At 36.1% G+C, this 27,415-nt stretch overlaps 1 protein-coding gene across 3 annotated transcripts in view; it reads right to left on the bottom strand.

Moving 5' to 3' along the window:
* Positions 1–2,889: 2,889 nt before the first annotated feature.
* ATP9B (ATPase phospholipid transporting 9B (putative)) overlaps positions 2,890–27,415 on the bottom strand; it is a 172,249-nt gene continuing 147,723 nt past the window's right edge. For 2 of the 3 annotated variants that reach the window (XM_074829700.1, XM_074829720.1), the window contains 15 exons: positions 25,166–25,327; positions 23,609–23,701; positions 22,363–22,446; positions 21,646–21,816; positions 17,323–17,421; positions 14,847–14,936; positions 14,248–14,392; positions 13,847–13,911; positions 13,264–13,419; positions 13,044–13,108; positions 11,741–11,849; positions 8,894–8,951; positions 7,997–8,200; positions 5,489–5,521; positions 2,890–4,675 (listed from right to left, as the gene is read on the bottom strand). In XM_074829700.1, coding sequence (XP_074685801.1) covers positions 4,539–4,675; positions 5,489–5,521; positions 7,997–8,200; positions 8,894–8,951; positions 11,741–11,849; positions 13,044–13,108; positions 13,264–13,419; positions 13,847–13,911; positions 14,248–14,392; positions 14,847–14,936; positions 17,323–17,421; positions 21,646–21,816; positions 22,363–22,446; positions 23,609–23,701; positions 25,166–25,327 — 1,671 coding nt within the window. In that variant the 3' untranslated portion in view covers positions 2,890–4,538. The remainder of the gene's footprint in view (positions 4,676–5,488; positions 5,522–7,996; positions 8,201–8,893; positions 8,952–11,740; positions 11,850–13,043; positions 13,109–13,263; positions 13,420–13,846; positions 13,912–14,247; positions 14,393–14,846; positions 14,937–17,322; positions 17,422–21,645; positions 21,817–22,362; positions 22,447–23,608; positions 23,702–25,165; positions 25,328–27,415) is intronic. The other variant, XM_074829710.1, reaches the window with a different exon arrangement.

Genomic DNA, 27,415 nt, shown 5'->3' with positions numbered 1-27,415 from the left:
ACACAGTGTTAAAGATATTGCGCCTCCTGTTTGTTTACATATGATGTTCGATCCATGTTGTCTTCGTTCACTCGTACTGATTTTCCTCCCTACAGGGGGCTAACATATCGAAGGGCTTTTTTGATTGCCTTCAAGTTTCAATTGAGTTATAATAATAACAGCCTAGATACAGAAAGGTTATTAAATGAAGTGTTGTAAGAGGCTGCTGGCCCAGTTCTTTCCTTTCTAGCCAGCAAAAATAAGGAGAAACTCCATGGTAGCTAAAATTCAAATGGATGTCAGGGTAAGCAGGACCTACAATAGCTTCTGCAGCAGTAGCAAGAGCAGAACAGCCACTTCTCCTCCCGTGGCTATCACTTTTTAAGGAGTACTGTCTGTCCAGACTCCACATACTCCACACTAAATTCCTTTGCCCAGCAGGGGCTGTTGGAGGCACATGAATTCCTCTGGACATGTGAAGGGATGCAAGTTGGAAACAGACACAAGCCTCTTTCAGGAATACAAAGCTCTGCAAAAGTTGGAAAAGGTGTCATGTTGGAGTATCTTTGTTAACAGCACATCTCCAAAGCCTCTAAGGAAGTCTATACTGTCATTGATACAGTAAGCCCTTCCCCAGGCCTGACTCGTCATCACTCACATCACAGTAAATATGCAAAGGTGGATCGGGCACAAACAGCCCCAACCTCCAGTGATGAAGGATGATCCCAGGAACGCACCACCTAGCTCACCAGCAGAAGATGAGGTTGGTTCTTCCTCAAAGTAATCTGAATGCCTTGAGACAAGCAATAAGGGTGCAGAGGAGTATGGAGACTATACTGCTCAGGCCTACTAACATGCAAAACTAGGCATAAAAGCCATATGTAGGGAAATCATCTCCTCTTCATCTACAGAAGTTGACCCTCATGACTAACAGCTGTTTAAGTACATACGTGAATGTTAAAATTCTTGCTTAAATACCTGCAGAACTGGTGACCAGTCTGAAAAGGTTCCCGGTGCAGAATTCCCTCTTGCAGACATGTATTAGAAGGAGACTGAAAACTGTTTAAGCTCACACTTGCAGGCACAAGGTAGGAGGACATTTATAATAGAGGCTGGCTCAAGCAGATGCTGCTCATCAAGATAATACACACTTCCTATGTACATACAAAAGCAATGGCATGTTTTTGGACAACCATTCAGAAATTTAGGAAGAAAACAGGATGTACCACACAGCTGAATTCTGATGGTATGTGTCAGCAAGCTCAGTTTGAACATAAAAACACTGTTGTAAACACTCGCATTCATGGAAGAGTGCTACAGATTTAATGTTAAGTATGAAATGATTTAATTTTGGCTTCCATTTGCAAGCTAATATCTTCTGTAGTAAAATGTCTTCCAGCAGTTACATGAACACATAAGTTTAGAACAGCATCAGAAGAAACCGATATAATAATTACCAGTACTTCTTTTTTGCAGGATCTCTCCTTTTCCCTGTGTTCTTCCATCAAACTACGTAGGAAATCTAGCAGATGTTTAGCTCACGTGCTTATTTAAACATGGTCCAAATAGGTCAGTATTGTTACATATGTTACTTTGGTGAAGACGTATTTCCTGTTCACATCTTGCTCCTCCATCCTATCCCAATTCTGAAACTGTTTTCCAAATATGTTTTCAAAGAGACATGATTACCATTTCAGAAATACATATCTGACATAGCAGCTCACAAAAGTAAACATTTATTTAATACCAAATAAAACTAAGGTCCTTCTGGGTGTAACTTGCAAATCCAAGGCCTAAATCTGTGTTTATGTAAACTGATCTGGTGCTCCAGATTTATTCCTGACATATACTGACATGAAATGACAACAGAATGAGATTCTTATGAAATAATTTATTCACCTGCACACTGGACACGTTCCCATTCTGATCCAAGAGCCAAGGATTGTGATGTGTACTGAAATCCACAATACATTAAAGCTTTCTACTGAAAGATGTCATATTACAATACTGAAATTCTGTATTGATGTTGTTACCTGTCAACCACTGTGATATGGTAGCGCTACCCCTTTACAGTGCTGTGGCTGAGTGACATGAATGAATAGAAAGCAGACTTTCCTGGTATACATAGTTTTGCAGTGACTGAACCTCAAAAGCAGGGTGAGTCACCTGAATCAGACTTACGCAGTCTTCAAAATAAAGTTCTAGCTGAAACTAGACCTTTTCTGTATATTGAAAATACTCTACAACAGCAGGCACTCCAGAGAATTGACTCCACTTCTGAAAGGCTTGTATCTGTGTGTAGGATCTAAACGTTTGCTATCACACTAACCTCACAGTTTTAATGCTGAGGATTAATATATGTACACTATAAATTCTGTACACATGGATACGATTGTATTACAGTAACACTATCACTTTCATACTGCTAGTTTAATTTCTGCTTTTTTCCTCATTTTCTACCTAATGTCAAAGATCTGATGTATAGATGAAGGATGACCAACTCTAAGCTTTTGCTTATCTACTGAATCTTATACATATGGTTGTGAGCTCACAATGTACAGGACAAAAAGGTCTGAAGAAAACATCATCAATGTTTCAGAACAACTGCACGCTTGTGACTTTCCTTAAATGATTCAAAGTAATTACCACTTATTGGGGAAAAATAGAAAATTAAAGCAAATCAGCAACAAAAATATCACAGGACTAAACTAAAAATACAAACTAAGAGCATCTTGCCAAAACCACATAATATGAAGAAAGGCTTCGGCTAGTATGCAAGAACAGTGACATCTTGTGGGGGTTTTACAGAAGTGAGTTTACAGAAGGACAGAGCAAACTAATCTGCAATGTTGTGTAATTAAAAGAAACACTACTGCAATAGCTTATTTAATACATATACCATTAATAATATTTGGTAGAAATTAGGCTTTATTGCTTTTATAATGAGGAATGAAAATTTTAAAAAAATGCAGATAAATAGCTAGTAAGAAAAACTTTCAAAACAAAAATTGACGGAGTGGAGTCCAAATAGCTCTGCAGCAGTTTCCTCTGCTCTCCCAGGAAGTAGTTATATTTATCACTTAAATATTTCTCATCCAATATAATAATGACATAAGGGCAAAGTTATAAGAGACTAAACAAGGAATTATGTTGCACAGGCATACAGTCAAACATAAAAATGGCATCCATATTACGTGTTTTTTAAAAACACACACATAAATATTTAATAAATAAAGCATGGATAATTATGCTGTTCTTTTCCACTGATTAATAGACTACACCAAATTCCTTATACGTACTTCTTGAGAAAGCAAAGTTATATTACAATGGAAAACTGAAATAACATCTCCTACTTTCCAGTACAGAATGCAGTATTTGGACCCTTCAGATTGTATCAGAGTATATGAGTTTCTGGAACAAATCTTCAATCACTGTAAAGTGTCATAACTCAGCCAAGATACTCAACTCTGACAGTTTACAACAAGCAAAAATGTTTTGATTTTTTTTTTTTAAACAAGTTTGCACCCAAACTAAGTTATAAAAACATAACATTTACAACCTGGAAGATGATAGATTTTCCTACCATAATGTTCATGTGTTCATCTTATTTTCTTTTACCTGAGTAACCTAAGTAAACAGATTACAAGGCAATTTAAACATATTAGCTAATACAAGGTTTACTGGACTTCTCATATATAGAAATGTACTTTGACACTATTTGCAGTTTTACAAATACAAAATGAATAAGAATTTGAAAACATATTTACTGAGCAGCCATGTCTTTGATATCTGTACAGATCAACAGGTGCAGTGAAGTTATGTACAGAATTTATCATTTAATTTTTAAACAGCTTTTGTGACACCTGACTGTAATGTGCATTTAAAGAACTGCTGTCAGCATCACAGATCTGTAATTTACTGGTGCCAGAAATGGAGAATACAGAACAGGACAACAGCTCCTAAAATAATACTGTGCTATGCAGACATCTGTACATAATTCAAATAGTGCATATTACTCAATGTCTGACGAGGAATAATAGCTGCTAATACAGACACGGGCATTTACAGGTATTAGGTTTGTTATAGTAAGTATGGATGAATGAACTTTTCCATATATAAACATTAAAGGAAAGAACTTGAATTAGGAAGTTATGTAATAATTAAAGAAGGGAAGTTATGTAATAAATAATGAAACTTTCAATTCAACTTGCAGATTAGTACAGTAGGAAAAAAATCCTTTACAGTAGCAATGAAACCATTCAGAAGCACTGTCAAATCAATGGGAATTCAGTTTTATTTTATAATCATACCAACTGAACATAAAAAAAAAATCAACATGAAAAAGATTAGTTTATATCTGATAGTCTTGTTAGTATACTTCTGTGTTATTGTACCTGTCGGATGTTTCCTCCTCTTTTTGTGCTCTATTCACTCTATCACTTTTATTATTTTTTTTAAATTTCTTTAGTCCAACAACATAAATCCATAGACACTAAAGCACAGTGAATGTGCAATTTGCAGACTGGTGTGAGTGAAAAACCATAGGAATATAATTACTTTTATGAGGTAAGCTTGGAGTAACTTGGAGGAGAAAATTTGCGCTTCAAGTACTTGAGAATGTAAAGTGGAAGACAGCTTACAACAGTGATTGCTGACACTTTCCACAGGAAGGTCACAGTTGTGATAAAGGCAACATCTGCAGAAATAAAAAGGGAAAATAAGTAATGGGAGCTGGTAACATGGAAACTGGAACTTCCATAGTGCAAAGTCAATAGTTTTTGTGCAAACTCAATTGTTTGCTTATGCCATTGTTCAAGACCATGCAGAATTAAAAAAAAAAAAAAAAAAAAAAAAAGAGGCAACAAAACAACATAAAGTTAACCTCAACATTTTGATTTTGCCTACTATTTTCTTCAGCCAGGAACTTCAGAATTCCTTTATGGTCCCTACACTGTTTTGCAGCACAAAGTAATTTTAGGGGAAACAAAATCTCAGTTTAAAAGCTTTCTCATAATAAAAAGCTAAGCCAGCTTATTTTTCTAGTAAGAATAATTTTTTACACACTATAATACAAGTTCACAACCAGAAATTCTGCTAACATTTTGGATCCTTTATTCCATATTCAGATTATTTTTCTCTGAAACAGTCACAACAGCTAGACTGAATGACTCTTAAAACCTTAGAATTAAACAAGAGCCCAGAAATTTAAAGGGAAAATAACATAGTGATATTGCCACAAGCCATAGTGGAAAGAACTATCTTTTGTGACAAATATTAACAAGAATGGTGACACTCTACACTTGCTACTGAAATTTTTTGATTACATTTGTGATGGTCAAAGTCATACTTAATTATCATGGAAAGATCCCAGAACCCAGGTAACCTGAAGAATTGTGGTTTTTTGCTTTTTTCCATTATTTACAAATGTGTATATTAAATAATTTATTACTCTTTAATGAATTGTTAAAGACTTTAAAAAAAACTTCAAGGAAAGTTAAAATTCACCTACCTAAGAAAGCTCCAAAAGACACTCTGCCTATACCTGTTTCACAAAGAGGGAGAATGAAAATGAAAAGATAGATTTACAGAAAATAAACAAGTTATGTGAAAACAAACAAACAAACAAACAAAGAAGTTAGCTACATAGAACGGAAATGAAAAAGTTGTTAGTAGCAGTAACTGGAATATTATTGCCTTTCACACGACGATCAGAATATTTTAAACAGCAATTAAACCAAAACAGTTTGAAAATACAGAGATTTTATATTTGGTCATGTTTTAAGGTTGTGAGTAGGTAGGCAGTTTTGTTACACTTGACTTCAAGGTATAATTTACTGTATAAACAGCTTGATCAGAACTGTTCTAATGTGAATGAAAATTCACTTCAGAAAATGTAGTAAAGAAATGCTTTACTGCTCCAACTTTACTCATTAAAAATATTTTGTATATTAGATTTCAACATATAAACTTGTTACACAGTTTTAGCCTAAGCCTGCTTAGACATACTAAAAGACTATGTAATATATCACAGAGACATATCTAATGAGGCCATTGTGTGCAATTAACTCAGAAATCTAAAAACTGATTTAATTCCATGAGTCAGAGCTGTAGAGCAGTATCAAATATTTTAATCTTTTTGAGTGCCCTGTCATAATTTCTCTGGGAGGAGATGATGCTTATAAGTAACATCATTGAAAGAAACAGTTTATTTGCCGATGAAGTAAAGAACTATTGGACCGGATTGTTTTCCCTGATACACGGAAGTTGTTTTACACCTTGAACTGTAAACCATCACTTAGGTCTATACTACATTACATGCACAAAAATGGCTCCCTCCCCCCAGTTATAATTTGACAGATTAAATAAGAGTAAAGCATTAAGCAGAAGTGAAACTAACAGAAATGCATTTTCCCAGATTAACTGATGAATAACACAGTGTAAAATACAGTAAAATACATCTTTACATGAAATTGCAGCCTTTTCAGTACCCTTAATTATGAAAAATACAGAAGTTAAGTCCCCAGGCATGCAACCATTTATGTACTCTGTTGCTTGGACTTGTCCAACAAATACATGAGGATAGTAAAAAACTCCTCTTTATGCAAAGGTTTGCAAGAAACAAGGTCCCTGCACTTCATACACATCTGTGAACACCACCTAAAGGTGTTTCTCACTGAACAACACCTACAAAGGATGGAAGGACTGTCTGTCACCAATACTAAATTCTTACAAAGGTGAAGCAGTAAGTTCTGCTTTATGAAGTTCCTGGAAGTTTGAACTAAGGAGCCAGTACCTGTATCTGTTCTTGCTTGTTCCTTTCATTTGTAATCTGGCTGTGGAGATTCAGGACTCAACCCAATAATCTCTATTAAAGAGTCTAGGCATCAGTGTCAGAAAACAGAAAAAGGTACTCTGGCAAACCTGAAATAATGTGCAACATGAGTACCAAGAGCCCAGCAGGGTTGTTTCTTCATTAAAATTTGACTGCTGAGAAATCTGGGAAGTAACAGAACACCTGGGACAGGCAGTGAAGCATTTACTGATTAAAAAAAATTATATTATATAAGTACATTACCCTAATGTTGAACATCTGGGACATGAGAGAGTGAAAGCAGAACTATGAGACTCCTAGAAACTACCGTATAACATTTAATTCTGCTATGAGAAGTGACAATTGAAGAAGGGCAACTCTATTCATCAGCTCCTGGAAAACGGAGAGAGGAAGAGCTGGATTCTACCCCTTGTGAGGCATAATCAAAATTGTTATATGCATTTCTGTAAAAGTTATATTTGTAAAAATCACATTAAGACTGAGATCGTTGTTTTTACTGAAGAATAATTTGATACGAAATCTGTATTATTTTGATGCTCAGATCCTTGACTGTTAAGATTTGCAGTTAAAATGTGTTCTTTCATCTTGTGAACTGTGAACAATCATAACCTTAAGACACAGTATAGTATACTGCAATTTAATGCAAAGCAAGCTTAATATAAGTTTACTATAATTATGAAACAATGATTCTTATATAAAGTATCTACCCTAATAGCCTTCTGCCTCACTGAGCAATACTTCAGCTCTTTTAAGCTTGTGGGTTAGATCTAATGAGATCCACTTGGTCTGGCATACGAAGTAATTCACCAACTCAGTGAAAGATGCTAATATTTTTAAAACTGTATTTGCAGCATAGTGCAAATCTCAAAGCCAATTTAAGGTATGCAGTTTGGACTGTGAAGATATAGGTCAAGGATGGGAGAAGCATGCATGCTTTGAGTAAAGTTTATCATCTAGATAAATCATACTAACAGGAATAAAGATTGTCAAACTGTAGAAGAAAAGGGTAAGAGAATATTTTAAACCCAACATTATTTAAACTTAATTTCACCTCAGTCATATTTCTTATGGAGAAAGCTGTATTGCACAAAGCATAACATTGCCTATTCCTAATTTAAAAAATGAGAAAAAATATTAAAAATATAAAGCACAGTTCTTTGCTAAAATACTTTTACTATTACTCACCAAAGTATTCATTTAGAAATGCAAGAGAGGCCACATAGCAGCCAAGACTGAGGAATTCAGCCACCACCATTAACCAGTGCCACGTTCGTATGGTCAGTGCAACCATCAAGAGCTCAGTCAAGATTAGGGCAGTGAAGGAAATGGCAACGACATGTACAAATTCAGATTCAAAAAGCAGCAGGGCTCCATACATCAGAATACCACCTAGGCACACAAAGGCACACAAAGTTAACAATATACTGTGCAATAAAATTTCAGTGTACCAGTTTTTACAACTGCACACTGAACATTTGATTGCTTATTATGAAAACTTGCTCAGTAATTTTTTTATAAGGTAACATTGATCTTTCTAAAAGAACAGAAGTGATATTTACTGTACTTTCTGCATTTGAAATAAAACAACCAAAGTAAAACTGTGAAGAAATAAAACTATTAGAAAATTAAACACCTTTTAGTGCCATATATCTGATGAACTGTTAATTAACCTGATTTTGTCAAGTGCTACAAATAAATGAGATACTGTTGAAAGTGTAATTACTTTTAACTGATTACATAATTCAGATTTCTTCGACAGTACTTCTGTCATTCCATGAAAGAAAACTACTGTGTAAATAAATGCAATGTGATAAGCACTCATTAAAATTTTTCTGGATTAGCATTTAATTAAAAACATGTCCTTTTTTAGGTGACATGCATCAATAAAAATACCAGTCCACACTGTGTTTTGAATAGGCCTGGCACACTACTGGAATATCGATTTACGAGATAAACAGAAAGCAATATATATAACTGCTGATGAAATGTTAAGCTTTGGGAATTCAACCTGCAGCTGAAAAACAATATTGCTAATAGCAGACAAAAAATTCTCAGTTCAGTAAAATTAGGATTCTCTCCTACCTTGGTAAATACTGATTAAAACCCAGATGAGGAAAGTCTTAAATGACAAAGATCTTCCCTAAGGAAAACAAGTGAGAAGACAGTTAAACACAACTTTTTTTTAAAAGAAAAAAATCTCCTAAAATCTACTCAGTTCATATATTTTTAATAGTTAATCACTACAGAGACATTTTACAAGTAAAATAAGCAGTCTTTGAAGTGATATAGGCTAAAAAGCTTCTACTTGTTTTTATGATTCTTCATTGCAATCTTGTATAGAAATCACACAAGTAAGGCCTTAAACAGCAAAGATACTTTAGCTTGTAATGCTCTGGCTGGTTGTCAGAGGGATAATTACAGTAAAAATAGTTTATTTTTTATTTAAAATGTTTTTATGTCTGTTTCGTAAAACACAGTCTTAAAGAAAAATAGCATTGTGTACCTACTGACCTAAACCTCAAAACCATCATTCCTAGTCACTTCTAAATGTTGGATAAACTGTCTATTTGCATTCATACAATAAACATGACTAATCTAAGTTTTCAGCAAGTAACTATTACCTAATACATTTTAAATCATCTTGTGATTGTGAATGTTATAGATTGAAACATATACATAAATCAAAGAATAAATGCTGTACATGTGCATATGATTCTTTCATTCTGTGAGGGTACTGATGAAGTATGTTAGAACTGCAGAGTTGAAAGGATACACATTTAAAAGGATAAAATGGCAAACAAAGCAGCCATTTTGCCACAAAAGAAGTGATCACTCTAGAACAGGCAAGAATCAGCACTTTACAAAGAAATGTGCTTCACTGCAGTAGAAAGTGATGAGTTAACTCTTTCTATTACTTCAGTAGATGCTAAAACATATTCCTGGATAGACAGAGTTCATGGCAAGGTGCTAAGGACATTTTCATTATTCTGTATACAGCCTAGAATGTTGGTGACAGACTGAACATACGGGAAGAAATACTTGTACCAGCACAAAGAAACATTAGATTTTTTCTTTTTTCTTATGAGTACCTACTCATTGTCCTTTGAGCACTGGACATTGATTTCCACCTTTGACCATAGCTCCCAGTTAGCAAGATTTGTGAAATAAGAATGAGCTTGAGTTTTGGTTCACCTTTATGGACTCCCGAGTCTCCAGGGAATGCTGCACAACAGGCTGTGAATCATTTTCAGATGAATGCAGGGAGCCCTTGTACTTTCAAATTTTCACCAGCTTTTCTATCTATAACACCACAGAAGCCACAGTAATACTAAATCAGTGTGTCCTCCAGGGCATGTGGCCACACCTGTCTCTTCGAACTTTGCTAATTTTCTCTTCTTCTTCTTGCACTGGTACAAGCGTCTGTCAATGACTTGTGCCAATATATCTGATTGTTTTAAAAATCTAAAAAGCATTCTCATCACTAGCATACCCCAGAAAAGAAACCAATTCCCAGGAATACAATTAAGTCCACATCAAGATGTGTTTGAACAATACTACCTGAGTAGCATAGGTAGAGATTTGCATTTAGAGTCCATAATTTGAAAAATGATGTGCAGAAATATGTAGGCTTCATAGTGTCACGACTAAGGCAGCATGATCATAAATTGTTGCAATAAACACTCACATTACCTTGTAATAGTGAAGTCAAATATAGCACATAAATAACTTTTTGTACTACTCATCCATAATCATTCACTGATCACCATCTGCCCCACACAATGCGCTGAGCTGTACTCTCCAGTCCTCCACATTCTCTTTTTTTTTTTTTTTTTTTGTTCTGAAGAGAATTATTTGGGTTCTACTTATTTAATATTCATAGAGGTGCAACATTAGCTGGGAAAGCCAGTGATTCAGCATCTCCAAGAACTGTCATTTAAACCTAAACAAAAAATTTAGCCTGCATTCATCTACCCATCCTGGGCAGTTTTCGAGTACAGGTTAACTTTTGTCTTTGGAAATAAGATGCTTCCAAGTTCCATCAACAGGTTTCCACAGGCAAGCTTACAACTGCCTTTAGCAGGTGTAAGGGCATGCTTTTTTGAGATTAATCATAGGCTGAAATCTCACAAAGAAACTTTAAAGGTTCTGAAGAGGAGAGAGAATCAAGAGCTCCAAGAGATGAGAAAAAAATTCTCCCAGACTAACATAGCTTATTTAGCACAATTAAAAAGACAAAGCCTCTGAAAAGTCTGGACCCTCATTGAGTAGAGTCTGCTTTTGAACTTTTAGAAACGTCTTCAAAGAATCTATCCTAAGAAGACTATCTACTTCTGCCTTGGATCATAACTTTTCTAGCTGACAGTTTAAGATGGAGTGGAAGTACTTTTCAAAAAATGTATGGAAACAGAATCTTGAGGTTTGTTTCACTTTGGTGGGTAAAGAATTATACGCTTTCATTGTTTGCAGATATGTGCAAACACACAGAGAGCAGTATCTACAGATGGTTCAGTTAAGATTTATCAGTTATCAATATCTGTTATTTAAAGGAAGTCAGCTTTTGGAGTGGTTAGTAGTAATTTCTGGGGGTTGGGGGGGAAAAAAAAATCTACAAATTAATCTACCTGTTAAAAGGGAAAAGGAGTTGTGAAAAAGCAAGCATAAATAAAGCCAGACTGAAAGCAACTTTTACATCAACATACCTTCACGTTTGAATTATTTAGGTTCAACCATTGGTGACTTAACAAATGTATGAATAAAACTGAGTGGAACATTTGGTATCACAGATTATTTTCATAGTACAAAAGTCTGCATTACATTAGTTGTGCATCTGTCTTGCATGGAACACCTTAAGAAAATGTAAGAATTCCCAGTTTGGCACACCAGAGATTTCAGCATTTGTTCATATCTGAGCACTGAGGACATCCATACCTTTGTGAGATCCTTATAAAGTTCTGGATATAGCAATGCCATTTCTGGCTTCACATCCTGATCCAATACTAGAGAGAAAACTGGAAACATAGTATATATGGTTGCATACCTAGGTGAAAGGAAAGCACATAAATAGACACTTTTGTATGATACGATTTTAAACTGACCTACTGAGTTCAATTATTCTTTTTATGTAAGGGGAATTAAAGTGGTGGTTCTACCCAGTACTGAGGCAGCTTACCAATACATCTTTACAGATGCAGCCTGCTCTTGCACTTTTGAGAGTTGCCAGTTCATGAGACGTTACAGAGCTTTTATAAATTCAAAAATACTAAATACATTTCTTTCTTCTATATGTATCACCCAAGCTTATCATCTGTTACTGTAGAACCTGTGCACTTGCACTTTGGACAACTAGTTCAAAGACCTGACATTTGAATTCATCCACTGATGATGGTATGAAAACTGAAGAAAAAACAAGCACTATATTCCAAACATCATGGTATAGGTAGGTGGGTGAACAAAAGTCTTAATAGCTCTGTCAGTGGCTTTGGATTTTAGTAGGCATGTGCCAGATGCATACTTTAGAATGTACTTTCCTAGAACTTAGCACAACTATTTATAAACATTTTGGAGAGGTCTACTGCTTGCCTCTGCAGTCTGGTATAATCAGACTTCGATTTGATGATGCTTTAAGTTGTTATTGTTTACAAGGAGTATAAAAAGAAGCTCTTAGGACAAAAGAGGCTGAGAGCAGGGACAAACCTGAATATATTCATATCCCTCAGCTGTATGACTCGCGGAACCATGTTACTAAAGCAGCTTCTGCAACATAACCAGGGTGCTCCTAATCCTGCATACATTCACCTGAATGGAAATCTATGTGGCAGACTTGGGTAGCGCACTCTTAGAGGAAATTTCATAGTCAGTAGGTTCAGCTCCATTTTTAATAGAAGAATCTATGATTCGCACTGAGGCTTGTATGGCAATCTATGTAATAGCTGAAACTGGTCTGGGAGATTTCCTCTATTGTTTCCACACTGTACGTGAAAAAGGTGATATGGTATTTTCTTCTAAGGTTATGTAAATCCTTCTCTTCAGAGAGGTGATAATGAGGCTTCCCCCCCTCACATAGTGCATCTTCAACCTAGTTTGACTTTTCTTTGTGGACTCATTCCAGATCTTGGTAGCATACCAATGATAAATGTATGAAAAAACGTGGCAGACACCAACTACACGATGTTATTTAAGATTAGTTTGCTATATTTATTACCAGATATCGCAACTGCTGGTTTTGACTTACCCTACCATTAGGAATCCTTGGTACAAGGGAACAGATGCAAAATAGAAGACTGATGAAAATACAGCCTACAAAAAGCAGATAATTAAACATATTTAATATAATTCTATAGACAAAACGTTACAATAAAGAAAAAGTAACAATAATGGTTGATAAAGTTTTTGTGACATTTCAAAGACAGACATAGTGTTTTTAACTATTTAGAAAACAAAGTTTTAAATACCTGCATAGTTGAAATAATAAGGCCTCGGTGCATGACAAATTGACCAAGTGCTGCTGATCTTTTGTAACTGTTTCGTCCATGTACCATCAGCAGTCTACCTATGTGTTTAAACTGTGTGATAGAAAAGTCAGCTGCTAGGGAAGCTTGTTTTCCCTCCTGCAATAGAACAAAAATATTACAAATATGAAACCCAGTGTAAAAGATACGTTTCAAATTTCAAGTTCTAAGTGATAATTAATTTTAAAACCCAAATCAACCTTGCAACAACACACAAAGGACAATTTTTTGTGCATATTCTAAGATGCAGTGGCTGTAACAAATAAGTTTAATCGCCTATCCTGCTTCTTTCAGGTAAATGCTACACAGAAGTAACTATAATGTTTTCTGCTTTTCATATTTAGAAAGATAAAGCAGAGGACATAGAGACAAAGAAAATATTAGTTCAAAGACCAAACATTTTTATCATCTTACTGGACACTTTAATTAGAAATGATCAATTCACTACTGTTTAAGAATAAAGCTTCTAATCCCATCACTATACTACTATGTGGCACATAGTTGACAATGAAACTGTTAACATTACCTTGCCTTCAATTCCAATTCCACAGTCTGCTGCTTGGATCATGCTGACATCATTTCCTCCATCACCTGGAAAATGTCACTGCAATATTCAGATCTTCAGAGGTTCTACTCTTCTGGCCTTACAGTATTTTAGAAACTTCTTATATACCTTTAAATTCTTATAATTAATCTATGGATTATGATTAATCACTTCAGCAATCAAGACTTTTTCCTATAGAATAAGGAAGATAACCATACCTTTCTCATGCAATGGCATTTTCTGCTAACATTTTCTGCTAGCTACATAATACCTGACCTTTGATAAAGAAGGCTCTTTGGTTTTGTTTCAACTATTTCTCAATGGTGCCATCTACTGCTTTACAGATTTTAGCTACTGCAAATGAAGATCGTGCCAACAGTTACCTATTGCACACGTGCGTTTTCCAGTGTGGTGCTGTAACAGTTTCACAATATGAGCTTTTTGGGTGGGAGAACATCGGCAGCACACTACAGCAGGACACTGACAAGCCAACTCTACAAATTCATGCTCATAATACTTCAGACAAACCTAAGGAAAAAAATACACTTGCATTTACTTACAATTAAATACTACTACATGCAGTCTAACACAAAAACACAGTATAAAGATTTCTTTTATGAATTTTTGCTTGCACAACATCCATCTGGGAGAAAAACCACCACATTCTCCTGACTATGGCTTCATTATTTTAAACTGACATTCTCTTTCATTTAGGGAGCCAACATGCTTTGGGGTTAAGAGAAGAGACAATACTAAAGCACGCTGCATACAAATTACATTCTCTTACCATACAGGAGACCATAGAACCTATAACATTTGCTCATCTAGCAGATATATCTTCTAATTAGCACCCAGTAAAAAACAAAAGTACCTCTAAGGACAGATATTGGAAAAAGAGTTTAAGAGCATGAAGACACTGATACTTTACTTTTTGAACATAAGCATATAGATGAATGTAATTTGACAGAAACCAAGTTCTTACCTCTAGGGAGTCCCCAGATACCACCAAGGCACAGTCATGCTTCCTCCTAAAGGCATTTAGTTCTAAGTGAGCCTCTCCTCGAGTTGTAACCTTTAATAAAAAAAGGTTTTGTTAAAATCTTAAAAAACCCCTGCCTAAATAAATCAGATTTTGAGAACTTATACCCAGAAGTCCTTGGTTCTTCAACAACTGTTTTATCCCAGTGCAAGGCCTAACACCCATGGGATGTGACTACAAGCCTCAGATCTTATGGAGTTATATTCAAGCTGACCTCTCCACCTTGGTAGGACTACAGAAAAAATAGACAAAAAACCAAGCAAACTCCAAACCTTTTATTTATTAACCAGTAAAATATATTCTTAGAATAATTCAAAATGTTCATATTAACAGTTACTTCAGTTTAGGTAAGTAGACACAGATTTCAAAAGGCACATAAAAATACTCACTAGTACTAATCCTTTTGGACCCTACATGAGTATGCAAGCAGGATCAGGTGGCATAATACAAAAGAACTATATCATAGATTTTTTTATTTACATAATTATTGTTTCAGAAAGGCCCAGCTGTGAAATGCAAAAAATGGTCAAAGGTTACCAAATGGATTTTGTGAGGTTTTGAGCTAGAACACAGAACATGAAAAATTTAAATTATAAACAGATTTTGAGGAGACTGGCAGTTTTGTTTTCTTTTTTCCCCAATAAAAGATCAATGCATTCTAGAGCTATCATGCAAGATAAAGTTCCAAGCACAGAATAACACACAAACACTGATTAAAATTATAATTTGGGCTTTGTCAGCACTTTGATTAAATAACTTTGAAAATATATGAGTCTTAATTACATTGAAGGTGAAGTTTTGTCTTTGGCCCACTACCACCCAGAATTAGATACAGACCAAAGACCTTTCTCCCTCCAGTTGGGCTCTACTACACATAAAATCTGAGTTACATTAAAAAGCATCTGCAAACAGAAAAACCCATACACATGCCCCAGTTCAGAATTTTTTTCTCCTTTCCCACAATTACAACATGTAAAGAGAAATCTCCTTGTCTGCCAACTGTGAGGAACCCTGGATTGCACTGGCCCATTACAATCTTTCTGCATTACAGAGATTAAGAGATGTCAGCACTTGGTGCACACTGATGAGCAGTGATTGCCCTCTCTGTTCTACCTTTCACCCAACAGAGGTATTTTTTTTTTTAATTTGTAAATACCTCTAGAACAATATATCAGTAAATTTCATTACAAACTGAAGAAGCTGAGACATTTAAGAATAAAAAGGAAGAGCATTAAAAACAAAATGCATATTTTTGGGAAGACAAAGTAGTAAATAATTTTTTATTTACTGATTTATAACTAAACCAGAAGTGTTAGAGTGCTTAATATTTTCTTACATTAATCCAATAGTTATTTCTTTACAACAAATACAGCCGCAGAAATAATTCTGTATAAATCCATTTTCTAACTAATTTAAAACTTGGCGTAATCTAAGTTAACACAGTTTTATGCTGATCACTTATTACCAGTTGAGGTAATGAAAATAAAAATCTGACTCAACTAAATAGATTTTGTTCAGAAAGACTTAATTTGTGGTGTTACAACATGGAAAGGTCAACAAAAATTGATCTGAAGTTTTATCAGAAGCATTAATAATTTAATTGCAAATAGTAGTCTGCAGGGCCTAATTTGCCATTCTGATGCTTCAGAAGGAACTACATTTACATGTAAATTATATTCATATAATTATTTCTGTAGGTGCAAGTGTTTCATTTAGAACAAACACAGACATATTATGTCTGATCACACAGCATCAATCAACGTCTGGAAAATCTATTTTTCTTTGGCTTCAGTAGAGTTGATGCTGTGCAAATATAACCAAAGTGTATAGTAAAAGCTACTCAGTTTATCTTTCTAACAATTATCTTAAACAGTCTGTTAATAACATGCAAGTATGTATCATGTTATACAAAAAAAAATCAGATTTTATTATACTGATTGGAACTCCATCTATACAGATGACGCTAGCATCACAGTTTAATTCAGGATTCATTCTGTTTGAGTCTAGAGAGTTCTATTAATGTAAATGCTAGAACAGGCAAGAACCACATTCAGATAGCCTAAATTCCTGGACACTCTCATACTGGCTCAGCACCTCACATAGACCCCCCTCCATCATTATTCAGAGGTACCTTACTGTGAAGAGTGTAAAATGCATGTTGAACCTGGGTCACCAAAATACGGCTACAAATATTTCTGTAGCATATCAACAAATCTAGAAACAAACACCCTTAAACAGAAGCAATGCTTTGTAATTCTACATCCTTGAACAACAATTTAAGTACTACTCTCTTGACTATTATTATGACACTCAGCACAATAACCCATGGATTTTCAAAAGGCAGCCAACTCCTAAACAAATAAAGCAATATTGTTACTAGCTGTCCTTTCATGAACCAACAAACTTTAATTATACTTACAGGTCTGAAAATGTGAACATCTTGAGTCCTAGACACTAAGTGTGAACTTTTCGCAATGCAAGTTGCTGTCTCCAGTTTATCTCCTGTTAACATCCATATCTGCAACACAATGTAAAAGTTTACTCCATTGGACTATGTGTGTTCTCCAAATCTAAATGACATTTCTCTTCAACCTTTTCCTGGTACCTTTTCGAGTTAGATTACAAGAATACACTGATATGTGCATTTTTAACTAAAATTAATGAGCATTTTTTACTGCAATAACACACAAAGCAGAAAAGAACTGACTTTACTTCAGGCAGTTCCACTCCCCTTCCCTTTCCATAAGGCCCGAAGTTTCAGTTTACATGAAGACAAAGTGAAATTCTGAGGAAACCCACTGGCATACCTGAACAGCTGGGAAGGCATGAAAGCCTTTCCCTATGGCCCTGATACTACCTTGATCAAAGGAGTGAGGATGCAAAGGAGTGAGGATACAAGAGAGATAACATTTGTCAACAAAATGATGCAACGCAACAGTATGTGACCCTAGTGAGAACCTATCACAAAGCAGCAGCCAAGCAATGAGACAGCGTACGCTGGAGGAAGAGCTACAAGCCCCAATGCTCCAAAGAGATCCTGCCCACTGACCACACAGAACTGGGATAAAGGCATTAAAGTTTAAAGACTAAGGTTAAGCATCCATCTGTTCTTAAAGTGAGACAGCTCCCTCTCCCTCAGCCCCTTAACACTAAAAGTTGAAGGACGTGTTTAAAAAGAGAAAAAAGCAAGTCCCTGGGAACTACAGACCAATCAGTCTCACTTCTGTGCCTGGCAAGATCATGGAGTGGATCCTCCTGGAAACTATGCGAAGGCACATAGAGAATAAGGAGGTGATTGGTGACAGCCAACATGGCTTCACTAAGGGTAAATCGTGCCTGATGAATCTGGTGGCCTTCTATGATGGGGTTACAGTGCTTGGTGGATAAAGGAAGAGCAACTGATGTCATCTACCTGGACTTGTACAAAGCTTTTGACACGGTCCCACACACCATCCCTGTCTCTAAATTGGAGAGACCTGGATTTGATGGATGGACCACTCGGTGGATAAGGAATTGGCTGGGTGGTCGCACTCAAAGAGTTGTGGTCAACATCTCAGTGTCCAAGTGGAGAGCAGTGATGACCTCGGGGGTCTGTATTGGGACAGGCGCTGTTTAACGTCTTTGTTGGTGACATGGACAGTGGCATTGAGTGCACCCTCAGCAAGTTCGCTGATGACACCAAGCTGTGTGGTGCAGTCGACATGCTGGAGGGAAGGGATGTGCCATCCAGAGGGACCCGGACAGGCTTGAGAGGTGGCCTGTGCAAACCTCATGAAGTTCAACAAGGCCAAGTGCAAGGTCCTGCACGTGGGTCGGGGCAATCCCAAGCACAAATACAGGCTGGGAGATGAGTGGATTGAGAGCAGCCTTGAGGAGGAGGACTTGGGAATGTTAGCTGACAAGAAGCTCAACATGACCCTACAATGTGTGCTTGCAGCCCAGAAAGCCAACCATATCCTGGGCTGCATCGAGAGAAGTGTGACCAGCAGGTCGAGGGAGGCGATTCTCCCCCTCTACTCTGCTCTCATGAGACCCCCACCTGGAGTGCTGTGTTCAGCTCTGATGCCCCCAACATAAAAGAAGGACATGGACATGTTGGAGTGGGTCCAGAGGAGGCCACAAGATGGAGCACCTCTCCTATGAGGACAGGCTGAGAGAGTTGGGGTTGTTCAGCCTGGAGACAAGAAGGCTCCAGGAAGACCTTATAGCAACTTTCCAGTAACTAAGCGGGGCCTACAAGAAAGCTGGGGAGGGACTTTTTACGAGGGCATGTAGTGATAGAACAAGGGGTGATGACTTCAAACGGAAAGGGGGTAGGTTTAGATTACATATAAAGAAGTAGTTCTTTACTGTGAGGGTGGTGAGACACTGGAACAGGTTGCTCAGAGAGGTTGTGAATGTCCCCTCCCTGAAAGTGTTCAAGGCCAGGCTGGACGGGGCTTTGAGCAACTTGGTCTAGTGGAAGGTGTCCCTGCCTGTGGCCAGGAGGGTTGGAACTAGATGATCTTTAAGGTCCCTTCCAACCCAAACTATTCTATGATTCTATGACATCTGGATGAAATACCTTTAGCCCTAGACCAAATGAAACAGACCACACAGGAAGAATGACTTAAGCTGCAGGAGTTGTTACTGGATAGTTATTAAGTTAACAGTTGCAATTTTATTAAACTGTAAGCCTCTGTCTTCCTCTTTTCCTGTACATCTCGGGTAAGATCCTTTTCATTAGTGTCCATGTGGCCCCATAAATGAACAAAAGATTCATGTTTTCTCATCAGTAACCAAGTAATCTATAATTTTATGACCTATCAACAGCTACTATTGTTTTTCCAGCCTGCTATAATGTTGGTTGTAATTAAAGCCAGAACAGTTTTAATGTTCTGAAATCCTAGAACTAATCATTAAAAAAAAAACCCAAACACTAAAAATTGTCACACTGTTCTATACCTATTTGTAGCCAGATATACCTACCAGTCAGAAGTGACCATATATAGAAGAAATATCAAGAGCAAACAATAAAATACTATACATGAAGTATTAATATGTAAGTACTTTGCACTAGTCACACCATACTAGAAATTAATTTGATGTAATCATAAGGCTTTAATCCATACATATATTTTCTAATTGTGCACACCACTGCATTACCAGCTAATTCACCTGAAAGCCTGTGGAGAACAGGGATTAATTAAAAACAGAACAACAAAATAGCAGATATGAGAAGGGGACTCTGGAGATTATCTAGTACAGCTCCCCAGTTCAAAGCAGGGTCAGCTACAGCAGGCTGCTCAGGACCATGTCAAGACAGTTTTGAACATCTCCAAGGATGGAGACTCCACAGACTCTCTGGAAGACCTGCTCCAGTGTTTGAACACACTCACAGTAAAAAATTTTCTTCTTATATTCAAGTGGAACTTTTTTTATTTCGGTTTGTATCCATTGTCTCTTGTGCTTTCACTGTGTACCACTGAGAAGAGCCTGGCTCTGTCCTCTTTGCACCCTCCCTTCAGGTATTTATAGACATTAATAAGATCCTCCTGAGCCTGCTGAACTTCACCCTCTCATAACTACTGTAGATGGCCAAGGCCATCCCCTCAACCAGCTTTCACATCCCTGACCAATTCCTCTTCGTTTGTTAGTATGAGCACTAGTAGAGCATCTTTCCTTGTTGCATCCTCAATCACCTGTGTCAGGAAATTACTGTCATTGCACTCCCAACATTCTCCTGGCTTGCTTGGGCCCTCCTGTCTCACCCTTCCAGCAGATACTGGTGTGGTTAAGTCCAGCACAAGGACCAGCACATGCAAACGTCAGGCTTCTTCCAGTTGTCTGAAGAAAGCTTCTTCTATTACTTCTTGATGATGCAGTCTGCTATAGACACTCACTGTGATGTTGTCCACATCAGTCTGCTCACTAATTCTAACCCATAAATTCTCAATTGGCTCATCATTTGTCCCAAGGTAGAGCTTCATGCATTCCTGCTCCTCTCTCACATAAATGGAGATTTCCCATGCTTGCTGCAAAGCAAACTAACTTACCCTTCTTCTCAGGCTAAAAAAGCCCATTGTATCTGATTCAGTTTAACCAGTGAAAAGTCAACACAACCTTTCTGTGCAGTTTGACACTCTGCTTCAAGCAAAATGTCTATAATCTTGCCCACCCCCCTCAGATATTGTTCATATCTTTACTTCAAACCCTCCCTCAGATAAATGTATTACTTCTAAATGAGCAATTGATAGCTGTCTAGCATAGACTGCCTACGAACAAAACACAGCACAAACTCTTGTGCAAAGTTTCTGACACTGTCCCTTTAAGATGACTTGAACAAACTTCAAGGGCAGTTCTGAATTCTATTCAAACAATTCACCTTTTGATCTTTGCTGAGACTTCTCTAAAGTGCCAAGCCTAAAAACATGATTATTATACGAATCTTGTGCCAAACTCATTTACTGTCAGCTAGGACAGTTTACTGTAGACAGTCAGGGGATAAATGACTGGGAGTCACACACATTTATCCATTGGTAGTTTTCCTACAGAAGTAAGCTTAAGATCAATGAAACCAGTGGTGAACAAGGGAACTCTGCAAACAGTCTTGTTTGCTTCTGCAAGCTCATGCCCAGAATATGCAGTACATGGCATATTTCTTTCTTTGAATGAACCTGAATATAGACAAATATAATTCATGTCTTGTTAAAGAAAAGTTAATAAATGATAACCTGCTATGTCAGCAGTATGCATTTAGTACCTTTATTCCAGCATTTCTTAGCATCTCTAGAGTTGGTCTAACATCTGCTTGCAGCTGATCTTCTACTCCAGTCAGACACAGCAATTCCATTTCTCGCTCCAAACTCTCTACAACAGCAGCAACCTTCAGGTTTCTATCATGTATGCTTAACTTTGCTTGGTTATATCGACTCTGCACAAACACAAAACCACTTAAGAGTTTGCTATGACTCATAAAGTATACATTCAGTCTACCAATCAGTTATAATATGGATTCATTAAGCTAAATGTTTGTCTTTAAATATCTTTAACAAAGAACAAGGTTAAAATTTTACTTTACACCAATGTTATACATTTTTTTTGACAAATCACCTCAAGAGAATGCCTTCTGAAGAACTACTAAAAAGTAGGCATCACAGCATCTAAGCAGGAACTGCCCATATCTTTGAGAATAAGTATATTTTTTAGGTCATGCTGAAGCCAAAAAATTAACATTACACTAGCTTCTGGGAAAACACTATCCAGTCACATAACAAAGCAAAACAGTATCCTATGTATGACTGCAGAACGATCACTAATGAATGACAAAATCTCTAATAGATTGTGTGCCATACCTCAACTATCAGTATTTCAAATGCAAATAATCTTTTTTTGCCACCTTAATAGAATAAAAAAGAGGAATGTTCTCCTTGGACTAACTAAATATGGTGAAGCACAAGATCACTCTGTCCCTTCATACCTCAAAATCCTGATACTGTTCTTCAGTCAGTGATTTTTTGGCAACAACCAGCGTACGCAGTCCTTCTCGTGCCATATTACCACACTAAATGGATCAAACCACAGAATATTTATGCAAATATTCAACTATACGTACATGTTTTATACTATATGCTAACAGGAGATAAACATACCATAACTTTTGGTGTTTCTCTTAAGATTGTTTTGGAGAAGCCACAAACAGAATAAAAAGAAATTATACTTCATGTCCCCCAGATTAAGTGGTATGATACTGGTAAACCAATTAGATTTCCTTTCCTAGCTTAAAGAAAATTTCTGTTAGGTTGAAGCTTTAAAATAAACTAAAGCCATTTTTGAGGCACCTAACAGAGCTATATTTTCTTTTTCCATTGAACGTACCTCTTATTAGAAAAATATCTACACATTAAAAATAGCCATGGCATAGCATGTCTTAATGAAAAACAAGGCTGTCCAGTGCAAAACACTTATTGATTTGACCCCATAAAGCTAAATAAATTAAACAAGTATTTTACAATTAATTGTGCATCATTATCGCCAAAAGTAATTTTTATGACATTTTGCTAGGTCTTGAGGGAGTTTAATTTATTCATGTCCCTGAATAAATCAAACTGCCCTGCAGCAGGTATTGATTCATATTGCCAATACCATTATGAACATACATGGTGTAATCATTGTATTAACATATTGTCTGTATGTAGGGTCAAAATGAGATGATTGCTGGTACCTACTAGAGCCACACAGTGAAAAACATTAACCAGTTTTGAAATTCAGACACTGGCTATTTTATATTAGCTTTAATAAATGTGGCAAAAAAATATTTTAATTTGGCTGCAACCCTTATTAAATTTCATAATTCATAATCATACCTCACTGCAGAATTTGATAAAACAAAGGCATTTCAGGATAAATAGGCTTATAGCAGAATACTTCTCAGAAGTAATTAGGTTTTATGTGAAAGGTCAGTCAATGAAAAACAAATTTCCTTAAGTAAGAACGTGTTCTGCTACGACTACCAGTTACGTTTTTCCTGTAGGTTATTCAAGAATTGCAAATAATTCTAATCCCTTAAAACCCATTCAGGATATATGTAACTGGACTTCAGAACCCATTACTGCATTGGCTTGGGTTCTCCTTTAAACTTATTCCAATAATACCTAATATTTTGATTTTAAATTTGTAGTTTTTACAAAATTTTAATTTTTATAAATTTTAATTTTATTTCTTACCTCTTCTTCTAACCAATCATTGTACTGTACAATAGTGGACATTGCAATATCTGCACCCTTCATGTAAAATGTAATTTCTCCTGAAGATTCATCCTAAAATTTTAAAAAAGAAATAGAGGGGGAAAAAAATAAAGCTGTTTATACAGTCAAAACAATTACCTACCAATAACCTAATTGTCTTCTGAAGCAGTCAATGGATTATCATTTATAAAAGATGGAGCACCTTGCCAAGAGGTGGGTAAGTTTTATTACTTGATGTTACTACTTCCACTGACATCTCTGATGCCATCTAGATGCATATTCCCTACTTTCTCCTATAAGAGGATCAGTTGTAACTGAAGTCAATGTGAGCAACAGATTCTCAGCATTCTGAAACTTCCCGTCTAAATTTTAAAATATCACTGTTGTGCCCCCCCTAACTACTATTTTATTTCTTTGCTGGCATATACTCTCTAACCCACAACAGAAAGTTTGCTCTGTATCTTTGAAATACCTAAGTGACTGAAAATTTATAAATAACTTAGTGTAAATGCTTGTTACAGATGTTTTAATGATGAAACATTCATTGCATATTCAGGGAATTCACATGCAGGCAAATATAATCCAAAACAGGAGTTTCTGAGGTATGGTCTGTCACAGAAGGAATGGATTAGTCTGATTTGCAAGCTTCTTAGAGTATCTCTGAAGATGTCACTGTTAAACAGGCTCTTAGTGCCAACCTCACCTAATGAAATACAGACTTGCCAATGTCATGCACGTATTCTGCCTGAAGTATCCTTGCTAAAGGCTGATGGCATGCCTGCTTGTCATCACAGGCAAATAAAAAATGGGATGAGTTTGACACCTATTTAACTGGGACTTGGCACTGATCTAACCATCTAACAACGTTGTCTGCTACAGTGTCTGATTTTAGGTAGGGAAAAGGTAGAATTATGTAGCGTGGATGGCTTAACATTCGCAGAGGTTTAAGCCTTCCTTTTAGCATCTTTAGCTTCCTTTCATGTGAGGTTTCAGTGATCATTACTATGCTCCCAGCTGGGCACCCAGGAGACAACAAAGCACATATCTGGTAAATCTTAGACCCTCTGGGTTGTGCTGTGTGTGCACGTCAGTTCAGTTATCAATACGGGGTCTGGAAAAGCAGCAGCGCTAGTAGTACAGAAAGATGCTAACTACTATTGTAAGAAATTTCAGCCATTGATTTATTCCTTGAAGAGGCAACATATTTTGTATGAAAGAAACAAATGGAAAATTAAAAACAAAGACTTAAAGGCAACTTGCAGCATCAGAGGCTAAGCGTGAAATTGTGAAATTGAGAGAATGTAAGAGAAGAGTTTGTCCTTTACAAAGCTCTCTGCAACTTTAGGTTAGCCTGATTTTGCTACAATTGCTTGCCTAGTATTTCATGTGTACCTGTGTCAAAGGTATACTTTCCATTTGAAAATCTCGTGAAATGCATTCCCTGAACGATCAAGTTTCTATAAAATTTCATAAAAATAAATATTCAGTAAGAACATTTTTTGAGAAAACCAACACCCAGAACACCCCCAAAATTACCCTAACTATGATCCCCATGCGCTTGCTCTCAGAAGTGAAGGGAAAGATCTGCAGAATATAGTACGTCAGAATCTGCCCACCAGGGGTCTTCAGCTGCATTGAGGTCAAATCCCTGTTAACAAGAGTGAGACCGACACTCTCTGTCCACTGCACCAGAGCTACCTAAAGAAAGAAAAAAAGTAAAAAAAGAGACATGTTTAAGTGTGAAAGGTCTATTATACTGTCATATAAATTAGGCTAAAGCCAAACAACTGTTGCTAGGGTAAAAGTCTAAACTCTTCCAAGAATCTAGAAAAAAAAATGTGAATAGCGGTAGACTGAGTTCAAAATCTTAACACATCAAGTGAGTATTTTCTTTCAGAAAGCTTAGAAAAATTCTTAGGAAGAATATAAAAACTTATTTGATCTTATTCTTGCAAATGAGGTATTTAGAATATATTATTCAGAAATAACAGTTCTAATTAAAAAACCATATATACATATTCAACTATACTTAAAGGACATCCAACAGAAATTATGCAAAACCAGAATACAATTTCTGTACCAACAACACTGCTATGTAAGTAAATGATCTCGAGAGTATTTCCACAGAAAGTATTTTATTAGATCCCCACAATTACATGCAAGTTAAGACACTGTAATATGTAGTAAACACATAAACAAAGGATCTTCTTTTTAGCTTACTTTGTTCACTTGCACCATTTTATTACTTTGTTTCGACAACAATGTAATCATGTTCTTACCATATCAAATGAGATGGAAACCAAGTTTACAATACTGCATCCCACAAACATGCTTGTGAAAGCCCTTTTTACAAACCCAGAACTGCTGCATTATACAATCATCACTATTAGCTACCACTACATGGCATCTTAAATGCATGCATTAGAGATTTTTTTTTTAATTTTGCCGCTTTAAAGTGCATGACATCTAGCTTCTTCTATGTTATGCTTTAAATAATACATTAGGTATTTTTCTATCACCACCATGGTGTGGTTTATTCCTTCAAAAAATTAATACTTTAAGAAAACTGCTTTACTATTAGTTCATATACAAGCCATATTCCATATCTGAATGGGAGGTTTCTGATAAAAAAAATTTCTCATCCTCAATTCTATTTTTGTTTTTCCAAATGATAATCATTATTGGAAACCAGCTTTTTAAATGACTAGAATGGTAATTATAATGAAGTTTACATGATTTTTATGGAACCTGCCTCTGCTATTAATTTCAGATAAGATGAAAAAAAAATAAAAATCAAGCAGTCTGATAGAAGACATGCAATTAGTAAAATCCCTAGATAAGTTAAACAGACATGACAACTAATGCTCACTAAGAATTTCACCCAAAGCAAGTAAATCACTGTAGCCTCTATGAAAATTTAAATTTGGAAAAAAAATATTTGTGTAAGCCCCTAAGAAAGCCTAGTAGTGCCATCTGTGTAGGCACCACCAAATGAAAATACAGAGAGATGTAGTTACAGAAGAGAATGCACTTTGAAAGGCATAATTTTAAAATCTCAAAAATCACAGGAAGTCTTTTTAGAGGTTTTTCTTCTTCAATAAAAATACCATATAAGCTGTAAGTGATCCAATACTCCCAAGGTTAATTTTCAATTTTCACAGTGAAAGGTAACTATTACATTCTGACCTGTAAATTGCATCTTTCTACTAATACCCTATCATCTCATTTATGTCCCTTTGCAGCTAGGGCTTAAGTATTCTATATTTGGTGACTTGCATCTGTTTATTATTTGGTTTATGCTTGGCTTCACCTACCATTTGAATTAACATTTTGCAGCACATTCATTTTGGATTCTTATACCTGGCCTACACACAACTACTTTTTTTTTTTTTCTTTTAAATTGATCAGTACAAATACCATAGTAGAAATAGTCAATAAGGCTCAAGAGTCAAATAGATGCCTAAAAGGCAACTGAACAAACTTGAGAGCAAGACATTAAATTTGACACTTGTCCTTCAGAATGAATTGGAGCAGCTAGACCTTAACAGCATCCAGAACAACATAGCCAGACCTTACCATTAAATATCTTTTAGAATATACAATTAAAAAAAAAAGTTATTTCACAAAGGGCATGTAAAGCTAAATTATAAATCTTAATAAATAAATATATACTGAATGGCTGGCTATGTAAAGTTCAGAAGAAAGATTCTTAGGTAAGTCTCTCTTCTTGAGGCTTTCTCTCTTCAAGTACATCTTTTTCTCTTCAATACATTTCTGAAACCTTAC

The sequence above is a fragment of the Strix aluco genome, chromosome 1, assembly GCF_031877795.1.
Source record: "Strix aluco isolate bStrAlu1 chromosome 1, bStrAlu1.hap1, whole genome shotgun sequence".
NCBI classification, from domain to species: Eukaryota; Metazoa; Chordata; class Aves; order Strigiformes; family Strigidae; genus Strix; species Strix aluco.
Note: the sequence above shows the minus strand (reverse complement) of the source record. Positions and strands in the feature narration are given on the sequence as shown.